The sequence below is a fragment of the Saccostrea cucullata genome, unplaced genomic scaffold (assembly GCF_032062105.1).
Source record: "Saccostrea cucullata isolate Sc308-1 unplaced genomic scaffold, CSIRO_AGI_Scuc_v1 ctg12551, whole genome shotgun sequence".
Classification (NCBI taxonomy): domain Eukaryota; kingdom Metazoa; phylum Mollusca; class Bivalvia; order Ostreida; family Ostreidae; genus Saccostrea; species Saccostrea cuccullata.
The window spans coordinates 1-11,482 of NW_026921356.1; the positions used below are offsets into that span (position 1 = coordinate 1).

Sequence of the window (11,482 nt, forward strand, 5' to 3'; positions counted from 1 at the left end):
AAATGATGATTGAGTAAATAAGATATATAGAAAATGAGGAAGTAAATTATACATAAACCTAACTTACCAATCCAATAGTTTTTAGAGGGATCTCCAAATCCTTGTTTTACAATCTCTCCAAGTCCGGTAAAAATCTGTAGACCCTTCCTGTCTTCTTTGTATTGCCTTTAACACATTAATTAACATATAACTCGTTATAAATTCAGCAAACAAGGTACATTCAACATTTGTTCCCGTTGTTTTTTTTTTTATAGGATCTTGACAAAAATACTTTATGTTCTTACTTTATAACAATTGTACTCACCGTCCACCCTCCTCCATCAGTACTCATGTCACAGTAAACAGACTTTACTACTGAGGCTCACACTCACCGTCCACCCTCTTCCACCAGTACTCATGTCACAGTAAACAAACCTTACTACTGAGGCTCACACTCACCGTCCAACCTCCTCCATCTGTACTCATGTCTCAGTAAACAGACCTTACTACTGAGGCTCACACTCACCGTCCAACCTCCTCCATCAATACTCATGTTACAGTAAACAGACCTTACTACTGAGACTCACACTCACCGTCCAACCTCCTCCATCAGTACTCATGTTACAATAAACAGACCTTACTACTGAGACTCACAATCACCGTCCACCCTCCTCCATCTGTACTCATGTCTCAGTAAACAGACCTTACTACTGAGGCTCACACTCACCGTCCAACCTCCTCCATCAATACTCATGTTACAGTAAACAGACCTTACTACTGAGACTCACACTCACCGTCCAACCTCCTCCATCAGTACTCATGTTACAATAAACAGACCTTACTACTGAGACTCACACTCACCGTCCACCCTCCTCCATCTGTACTCATGTTACAGTAAACAGACCTTACTACTGAGACTAACACTCACCGTCCAACCTCCTCCATCAGTACTCATGTCACAGTAAACAGACCTTACTACTGAGACTCACACTCACCGTCCACCCTCCTCCATCTGTACTCATGTTACAGTAAACAGACCTTACTACTGAGACTCACACTCACCGTCCAACCTCCTCCGTCAATACTCATGTTACAGTAAACAGACCTTACTACTGAGGCTCACACTCACCGTCCACCCTCCTCCATCAGTACTCATGTCACATTCAACAGACCTTACTACTGAGGCTCACACTCAACGTCCATCCTCCTCCATCAATACTCATGTTACAGTAAACAGACCTTACTACTGAGACTCACACTCACCGTCCACCCTCCTCCATCAGTACTCATGTCACAGTAAACAGACCTTACTACTGAGATTCACACTCACCGTCCACCCTCCTCCATCGGTACTCATGTCACAGTAAACAGACTTGACCTCAGAGCCTACGGATATTCTGTATACACCATCTCTTCCCTTTAAACTTGGGAACTTCTTTAAAATTTCTCCACAATCCTTCAGAAGCACTATGTGAGAGAAAATAAAATTGTTGCATATAAATGTTAAGAATTTTTGTACACTTCACTATTTATCAAACAATACTTAGGAAATTGTAGAATGGCTGTCATTGAAGGGAGATCTAATTAGGGTTTTGTCTGCTATATCAAATCCTTTTCTTTTTGGAAATAAATATCACGAAAACCAAATTCACATAGTATCTTTATCTGCAAACTTAAACCACAAGAGGCATTGCATTTTGGATACAGATTAACAATACATACATCTTAATACATTTTCAGTTGTTTTCTGTGATAACCCTTTTAGAGTTAAGTATGTTGATTTCTCGATAATTACAAATACATGTTAATTGATTTTGCAAAGTGAAAGTTCAAAAGACTTATCCGCCTTCCCACCAGTATTTGTTCAAAATTTCTATTGGGCATAATTTTATTTTTTTAGTTTTTAATTACGAACCTATGTGAATATGTATTTCCTCCCCCCCCCCCCCCCCAAAAAAAAACAACCTGGATTGCCACTTTTGCTTTTTGTGTTGACCCTGAGGTCCTAGCAGTAAATATATAAGCGAGGTTAAACCGGATGCCATGGGCAAACGACAGGCTACGCATGCCCGAGAATGCTGGAGAGCTCGCACCTTTGGTAACTTGCCCGGTGAATAATTTGCCCGATTCGAATAAGAATATGCCATTTATTGGCCAATCGCACTTTAAATAATCCGCATATCGCATTTACATACTATTCATTGGCTGATCTGAATCTCCCTCATATACATATACTTCTATATACAAACTAAACTTTGATTCTATGGTACAGGCATTTTAAAAAGTAGGAAGAACTTGCAGTATATAGATACATGTAACTTAACAACTTGAATGAAAAACGTCATTCAACGACTAGTTCAAGCTTTTAAAAGATAGAAAAAGTTTTCACTGGCATTAGTTTTGTGCATCAAGGCTAGCAAAATAACTTTTTATTTCAGCAATCCCATACCGTTTGATAGATGTCTATATGTAGAAACGGCTTTTAATGTGTGTGTGGGGGGGTGGGGGGTTCCGACAAAAAAAAACTCTGCGCGCTACAGAGCTGTGATACACGTGAGCCATCAGATCTCTAATTTTCCCTTTATAGATTTCTTCCGCACAAATCCAGAACAGGTACGTGTCAAGTCCCAGCCATTATAGGTTACATATATCAAAATAGCCCAATTTTTGAAACAGACAAAACTAAAGACCCTTAATCGGAGATAAAGGATGACTGCACTTAAGGATATGCCAAATTTGCGTCGAAATAAACTTTCAAAAACAGACATTTTTCTTTCAATTGCAGAAATGATCAACATCTAATCTTCAATTTTACTTAATTACAAAAAATAAAAGTACGCGCAGGTATGTTAAGGAAGCATACAAGTCATTTCTGGGGAAAGTTAGACTTTTTAAAGAAAATTAAGTTTGATAAATTACCACTACCGCTGATAAGGGTAAACTGTTATTTACTATTGCAAACAGATAGAAGAGTGTCTAACGCAAAGACGTACACCATCGCTGCGGCACCACGTGACTTCTATTAATAGCAAAATTTTCTTTATAAAAAAGTTAACAACAATACCCCGGAGTTTAATACTTTCTTTGAGTAAATAATATAGATGAAAAATATTTATTTTGCCTGAAAAGTGCTGCTAGAATCCCACTGTCCTGTCAATAAAATAATTATTTCATATATTCGCACGAAACCCTTCCCCATGTTTTAAATTTTATACATATGAACCGAGATTTTTCGTAAAATCATGTTTTTCTCGGGATTCTAGCAGCACTTTCCAAGTTTGTCAGAGGGCAAACTTAATTTCCATCTGTACAAATCTTATGTTTTGAAATATCCGGCTTATTGTTGTTCTGTTGCATTATTTTTGTCACAATTGACAGAGGAAAGGCCGACCGAGATAAGTATAGAGCTGACTGTGTTCGAAGGAGAATATAATTGATGAAAATAAATTAGCATACCTGTTTTATTAACTGAAGTCCATCTGACTTTCACATAATAGCGAGTGCAGCGAGCGTCGCGAAGCGAGCTCAATAGACTAACGTGTAAGAACAGAGGAAATTCGGATTGAAATCTGTACATACGTCAGCCAAATTTCTCTGTGCAACATTCCCAGAATTCCTGCACTACCCAATGTCCTTTGCGCGAATATTGCCGAATAAATAAATAAATAATGACGTAAAGCATATATCAGACTTTCAGTTTGTAGAAATCTTTCAAAGAAACAAGAAATAACACTGCAATGTTTTTCGACAAAAATTGCACTTGTTCTCTAGTTTCAAACAGACGCTCGGCAGTCTCCGTAAGCTCCGACGAGCTTTGTGACGTCGTATGACGTCACAGGTAGTCGAGATATCTCGTGCGGCTTGACGTTCGAAGTGGCTGATCTCAAGTGTTTTTGATGGTACAACTGCGCTCGCCCCAACGGTCACACCGTGAAACATATTATTCACGATATTTGCATTTAATATCCATTTTACATATCTTTGTACATGCCGTCGTAGCCAAATTCTCTTTACACGACATGATCGATTCCCAAGTTACTTGAAGTACGCATATGACGTCATCGGTGGTAGATTTAAATCAAAATGACAGAATATAGCATAAGAAAATAAGAACATTTTATTTTTGTTATTGTTTACACGTTTCTATTCATTTGCTAGAGTTAAATTACATCTCTAAATACCAATATTACTAGAACTTGTGTTCTAAATTTGACGTCATCTCGCCTACTATGACGTCATCATGTAGCACTGATTTAGTCAAGGTAGAATATTTTGTATGCTTCCTTATTCCCCCTGCGCGTATTTACAATGTACGAATTTCTTAGGTCGGGGTCAACACCATTTCTTCTATCTCCCTACGATAATGAGGACGCCCACTTTCTTTACCGACTTAATACATCGTCAGCGCATGTTTGTCCACTGTTCTCATTTTAACAGTAGTTGTGCAGTTATTTGCATAAGTAATATTGTATTATAAGGAAATTAATAGACAAACATGTGCTCATGGTTAAAAAGAGAAAAAACTGCTTCTTCTTACACTCGCTCTCTCTGTTGTAACCAAGGGCTGTGACACGTTAAATATTATAATTCACCAACTGATATCTTTCATCAGGTAATTTTGTGAATACTAAATTTCTTCACGTGACATTGATAGCATTTTTTTGTGATAACTAGGACACTGTTCGAACACGTTGAATAGTCAGCCATCGATTTAAAATATTCTTTACTTACATAGATGGGCTCATACGTTTTAAACCTTTGTAAATAATGTGCTTGTGTCATATAGAATAAATAGTAATATGGAAAATAGAGATCTAGATCTCGTATTTTTTAAAATACGAGGGTTGTCCCAAAAAGTCGTAGACAATGTTTATAACATTTTTAACACGCAACCAATACGGACCAAATTTTGCATAGACATAATACATTCATTGTTTTTTTTAATTGTGAATTCTTAATTATATATCTTTCATATTGATTATATTGGGACGATTTATATGAAGGCCGATATGGTCTGTTGGCGCACGACCAAAATTCGGAATAATTGACGCATATAACTATTACATTTGCTTTTATTTCTTTGGAACTATGTAAAAGATTGAATTAAAATTTAAATCACTGAAACCAGAATCAAAATCTTTATAATGTGTCAAATTTTCATATAAATATCGTTAGAAACAGAAGACTGGTGGCATGATTTTCGAAGTGATGTTCGAATTGAGATTGATGAAAATGACGTCGTTGAAGGCGAACGCGGCTCACGGAAATGTAACAAATTGTTCATGGTATGCTTTATATTCATCAGAGACGGGGAAAATAGTACAGAAAGGACATTACACACTACATTTTAATAGAAAAGTTTTTTAATAGTATAAGATTCAAAGATAGTTTTTCCTCTTTAGAAAAAAAAGTAGTTATTGCATGTTAAGAAGAGTACTGATTGTTTAACGCAGACATTTGGGAACGTTCTGGGCCATGAACGTCGTCAAACAAGGTGTATTATCTGCTGCCTAAAATGTAAGGTGATCTTTCAACTAATTTAATTTTGACAAAAATTTGAATCTGCTTAAGAAAACGAACAGAAGTGAATTTAAATTATTCCCTTAGTCAAAAGTGGTTTTTCACTATAATAAATATTCATTTGGATGTTAATAGCCTCAAGTGAAGCAGAAAAAGAGATCATGACGTTATGAGAGACGTAAATTACGTTTGCTTTCGTGCGCCGATGTACACTTACATGGTTTCTTTATTTTTTCATAGTTTTCTTATTAAATGTGGTATAGTCATGAAACTTGATATAAGTGATCTTACAATGTTACTCTTTGCTATGACAAGAAAAGAAATTTGATTTCGCAAAGAGAAAATAAACTATGTTCCCTGTCTTCGACTTTTTGGGACAGCCCTCGTACATTTCATTGTTATTCATCTAGTCTAATTTTTTTAGATCAATTCTTACGATGTTAGCTCCTCCTCTCATACATACATAATGTTTAATCAAGGGCAGGTAAGTGTTAATTCTCCGCATTCGGAGTTCGTAAGGACAAAAACATGAAATGAATTATTGTATTACAGTCTAAAATTATTTTTATTTTTAACATTTAAATCAGGTGACAAATGGACATACTTCTGTAGTAAACATATAAAAGTGAAATTAAGCTAACCTTTAAAAGCAACAGAAGCGATCGAAAAAGACCCGAAACACAGCGTTACGTGCAGTCATCCTTCAACAATTTTGCTTTGAGACTACACAATTAGTCATAAGTAGGCAGATCATTGTGAAAAATGTGAACAAACCTAAATGAATATTCACTACACCTGGTAAATTTCTTAAGGGTACTTACCACAAACAAAAATTTGATGCATGGATTGATATATATATATTTTTTACATGATTTTGATTTGAAATGACATAAATAATAAATCCCTGAAATATTAAGAAATGGTAGGATTTCCTAAGTGCTTATATAAAAGTTTTTGTTCTGCCTTCTTTATAATTCCATAAAAATTTTTACATCAAACTTTAACCTTATGACGAAATCTTACAAAATTTGGTCACTATACTTGGTAAACATTATTAAGGCTACCAATTTAAATGTAAATCTATGAGAAACATAGCTGGTTTCTGAAAATATTTTGTTTGTGTTATTTATCTTTAATATTGAATTTCGTTTAGAAAAACATGCATATGGTCCACGTATTGCAGTCCTTTTATTTTAAAGGACAGCAACATGTCCTTATATTTGTTACGAGTTGTTGTCAATATCATACATATTTGTATATTTAATTTTATGAGCCAATTTCTGATTCTGTCAATCAAGATAGAACTAATTAAGATAAATTTAAAAGTTCTCTTTATAAGCATTGGAATTCTTAATTAATAGAGTGAATAATTTTAAAAGAAATTTTAAAAGCATGGATTTGTACTAAAATGAAAAAAAGTGTGATCAATTAAGTCCTGTGTATAATATTCCAGAGAAAGAAACTATTTTAAAGTATCTGAGTCACCAACAACTTATTGATTAACAGATTGATAAAAAAAAGATTCAAATATTATTCTGAGATTAATTGGACGATGATTAAACATTTTTTCTTGTGTAAACTTCTAAAAAATATCACATTATTACAAAGCCAAATGTGATAACAACGCAACATGTAATAATCTGGAATAATAGCGTTTTGTGTTGTTTGATTTTACATTAAGATACACGTAAAATTTAAAAACACATATAGAACAATACGATTTTTGGATTCTAACATTTTGCTTTATTACATTTTGTGTTGTTCTCAACGCACAATGTACTACATGCACTTATTGGTTTTTACATTATGCATTCCTTTTTGTGTTGAGAACAATGCAAAATTCAATTAAACAATAAAACAAATTGTAATGAAAAAAAATACATTACATAATCTAAAACACAAAAAATGATTTAAACATATACCAATTAATTTACTGACTTATCTACTTATACACTAGTATCAGTCTGTATCATTTATCCATCACTTACATTATTTATCTCCATAGATTGACCATGGGTCTATGAAAAGCTCTTCGTATGCATGTACCACGTGCAAGCTTACATTCGTAAGGGAATTAGAAGTGCACGGAGAAGTGGAGGTAGGGGTTACTTTGTATGGTGATCATTGTATTTTTATGCAGAAATCTTCCATTTCATTAGAGACAGAGAGAGTAAATTTAATTTCTCTGGTCTGCAATGCACATATTTTATTAAAGAGTATGAAATCTTAATCGTCAAGAAATCCCCTTCCCGTTAAAATAAGCATATATTTGTTTTTTTCCTTTTGTTTTTTTTCCCGTTTGATTTCTGAATTCGCTACTCAAATGAAATTTATTCTCAACCTCACTGACCAAAAAGTCACAGTTTGCTTTCTTGAAGTTTGCTTAATCTCGACATAAAAAATAACAACTCAAAATGCAATAATCTAAAAATCGAGTTTTTACATTTTGCGTCGATTTCGACACAAAATGTTATAATTCTATAAAGTCTGTTTTTACATTTAACGTTATTACATTATGTGCTGATATCGGCGCAAAATGTGATAATGCAAAATACAATTATCCCACTTTATCAAATTACGCATTGTAGCATTGCGTAAACGATTTCATAGCAAAATCATACCTATATTTATTAAAGATACTTTAAGAGCTTATTCTAACCTATATTAAAGTTTGTTCAAATCATTGTTCTTCAAATCCAGTTTTACAATTTAAACTTGAAAGAGAATGTAATAGTATACCTTTTGACAAGATCCAGCTGGATTCATTCACATCCCCACAAACAGTGCGTAGAGTTTCATTTACAGAAACGGTGAAGTTTTCTAAAGCGTACTCTGTCTTTTTCACAAATTCAAAAAAACTGCTTACGCTGCATTTCTGTAATGTAACATTCATTGCATTCATTTGATATTGGAGCATTTCAATTTGCGGGCTTTTAGCGGAAACCATTTGCGATTCATTTAAAGCCTTTATTTTCTCGTTTGTCTTCTGTTCCGTCATCTTCAAAGTCTGTATGACTTTTTTCAGGTCACTTTCCATTGTCTTTTTTGACAAATTAAGCTGTTCTTGAAGACCTAAAATTTTGTTTTCAATCATCTGGTCAAGATACTGAATTTCTTCCTTTGTAAAGTTTCTATTGTCATTCACTGTCCCGTACACTACCTTTAATTCTTCTTTTAGTTTGATATTTTCTTCCTCAATATTTTGGCTTTTAGTCTCCAAATCCTGCAGTTCCTTTGTCACCTCACTTAGTTTTGCCTTGATAACCTGTCCATCCTTTTTGCTGTCTATGGCATCCATCACTAAATTCTGTATTTTTTGCACCATAGAGAAGCGGACCAGACTTTCCTGATTCAGAATGTCACGTATGACATTAGAAGTCTTACCAGATACAGTACTAGGGAGCAAGCCATTTTTATCAGAAGCTTCGTTTTCAAGTAAAGATAAATCACCAAGTGTTCCATACATGAACATAGAAAGAATAAAACAAAATACTTCTGGAACACCCATCTTTGCAGTAAAATATCGTTTCATGGGTGAGGGGGCTCTTATATATTGTACAACAATGGCGGTTGGCAATTAAATCAACTCATGAAGCACTGAAATAGTAATTGGTTGTTTTTTTTTTTTTTTTTTTTTTTTTTTTGCTTAAAAGAATAATTTGATTCTCAAAAGACTTCCAAATAACAGTGTAGTCTTTCTCCTAAGTGAAACAATGCAAGATCCAGTGTATAATTACTAAAAAGAGTTGTCACAGGAAAAAATGGGTTGTTACTTGACTTACATAAATAATGTAATATTTTTCCAAAGTGAAAACGCTATCCCGCATATGAAAAGTTTTGAAAAATTGAATCTAAAAAAGGAAGAAAAGATGTGTAAGTGTGTTTGTTGAAAAGAAATAAAAAGATACTTAAAAATTGATAATTGAGAAAATTGTTCACAACATTGTATGCTTAATCTGATATAGTACTTGGTAACAAATAACTTTTATAGATATCTTTTCGACAAATATAAATGACTAAAGTTCCATTCATGTAAAGCAAGTGTTTTAATGTGATACTTCTGATATAGTACTTGGTATCAAATAATTTTATAGATATATTTCCGATTAATATAACTGACTAAAGTTCCAATCATGTAAAGCGAGTGTTTTATTGTGATACTTGAACAACTCCTAATTGTCAGTAACCTTTGATATTTAAATTGTTTACATAAAAATGACAGTTAGATATTTGATAAAAAATTCTTTGATTCAAGATATGTTTACAATTTAAGTTTTATCAATACATATGACTAATGGCTGATGTAACCGCGGCATAGTGGTTACTCCTCCTACACATATATTTTCCTATGAAAAAAAGACCTGAAAACTGAAATGAAAAACCTTTGTCAAAATATGACCTAATTATTGATTGTACTAACAACGTCATAAAACTGACAATAGACTTTACAAAAAATCTCAACTTTAGAGAGATTGCCGAGATCCTCCAAAGTATCTCTCAGTAGCCTGCTTCAGTTTGAGACATGGCCGGACTTAAGGTTCTATGATGTCAGTTATTTAAAATTCAAAAGCATAATAGTAACGTGTTTACATAATATGAATATAAATAAATATTGTTAATTATAAAACGTCCTCAAATATCTGAACATCGTTTTAATGGTCATAGTAAATTTTGTTTTTTTTTTCATGTAAGAAATTTGAAAAAAAAAATCGGCATTCTAGAAGTATCAAAGAAGGTAGGCTAATAAAGGAGCACAATTAGTGCCCATTGAAATCCTGAAGATAATTGGAAGACCTATTTACCGAAGGCTACATGAATATTGTAAATGGAAATTTCCCAGATCCTTCAATATAAACATCTTGATGTTACTGATTTCTGAAAAAAAATAACGATTAAAAATTTAAAATTTTTTAAACGTTTTTTGGGAGGTTTTGAGAAACAGGGTAAGTCTAAAGATTCTCCTTCACAGAAGTGAATATTTTTGTAAGGAATTAAAGGAAGGGCGGTGTATATCATTTTCTTTCATTGTTTGTGAGGTTTTTTAGGAGGTTTAGGAATCAAGCACGTATAAGCAAGGTAGATTAAACCCATCCTGGTTGACTGCAACGTCAAAAGTTGTGATTTTGAAGATTTTCACCTTTAGAAAGTGAACTGTGAGTATAAGCGGTATGCTACCCTGGTGCTGAACAAACTTTTCTCCTAGACTGGAATTAAAAACTGTTCAATTTCTGGCATTACAACACACTTTGAAACATGCTGAGGAAGAACACCCCCCTCTACTCTTGACCAAGTAAAGTTAAACAATCTGCAAAGAGTTGCGTGAAGGATATGGAGATAACGAACAGTATTCAATCTCAACGTCCATTAAACAAATATACAAAATAAGAGCAGAGCAAACACGGACCTCCGAAACATCAGAGGTGGGATCAGGTGCCATGGAGTAGTGAGCATCCCCTGCCGACCGGTCACACCCGCCGTCTGCTCCTTGTCATAATCAGGAAATAACGGAAAAAATCCGTGGTCAATTCAGTGTATAAATAATGGACTAACAATTGGTATGAAAAACGTCAGTCAGCATTTCATTCAATGATAAATTGTATTTGCTGACAAGGTCATTGTATCGGCCATAGAATTTACGAAATGATGACTTTAAACGAGACTGTTGATTTTCTTGTTTCATCAACTTGCTTGTCAATAATTTACCTCGTTTAAGAAATTGTTCATACGTAGAGCATGCTCTTGCGTATCGAATCAACTGAGATATAAATACTCCGTATGCAGGTGATGAAGGTATATTGCTACATAAGTAAGGGAAGTTGACGATAGAAAAGTTAAAGTCATCACGTTTATCATATAGCTTGGTTGTTAGATTGTTAGATTTGAATTGAAATTTTTCATTCTTTTACCAGGAATGAACTACATTATTCATTTACTATGGTTTTATGTCAGAATTGTCTATTTTAAGTTTTTTAAAAAAGATTTT

General features: G+C 33.8%; 1 protein-coding gene across 4 annotated transcripts; it reads right to left on the minus strand.

The window, feature by feature from the left end:
* Positions 1–66: 66 nt before the first annotated feature.
* Positions 67–9,078, minus strand: LOC134259804 (angiopoietin-2-like). 4 transcript variants are annotated; one of them, XM_062742408.1, is made up of 4 exons: positions 8,239–9,078; positions 1,353–1,446; positions 1,243–1,285; positions 67–165 (listed from the first exon to the last, which is right to left on the minus strand). In XM_062742408.1, exons 1-4 carry the CDS (start codon positions 9,029–9,031, stop codon positions 82–84), a joined length of 1,014 nt encoding a protein of 337 aa, XP_062598392.1. In that variant the 5' UTR covers positions 9,032–9,078; the 3' UTR covers positions 67–81. The 4 variants fall into 4 exon arrangements, with proteins under 4 accessions (XP_062598392.1, XP_062598390.1, XP_062598391.1 ...); XM_062742407.1 differs by lacking the exon at positions 1,243–1,285 and adding an exon at positions 908–950 and having other exon boundaries at positions 73–165; XM_062742409.1 differs by lacking the exon at positions 1,243–1,285 and adding an exon at positions 640–682 and having other exon boundaries at positions 96–165; positions 8,239–9,074.
* Positions 9,079–11,482: the final 2,404 nt, after the last annotated feature.

What these genes read in the sequence shown, in the direction of transcription:
- LOC134259804 (XM_062742408.1), bottom strand. Translation starts at nt 9,031, where the DNA reads ATGAAACGATATTTTACTGCAAAGATGGGTGTTCCAGAAGTATTTTGT. An exon ending in CAGCTGGATCTTGTCAAAAG is followed by an intron (nt 1,447 to 8,238) that starts GTATACTATTAC and finishes TCTCTCACATAG; the next exon opens with TGCTTCTGAAGGATTGTGGA. An exon ending in TCCGTAGGCTCTGAGGTCAA is followed by an intron (nt 1,286 to 1,352) that starts GTCTGTTTACTG and finishes CTCAGTAGTAAG; the next exon opens with GTCTGTTTACTGTGACATGA.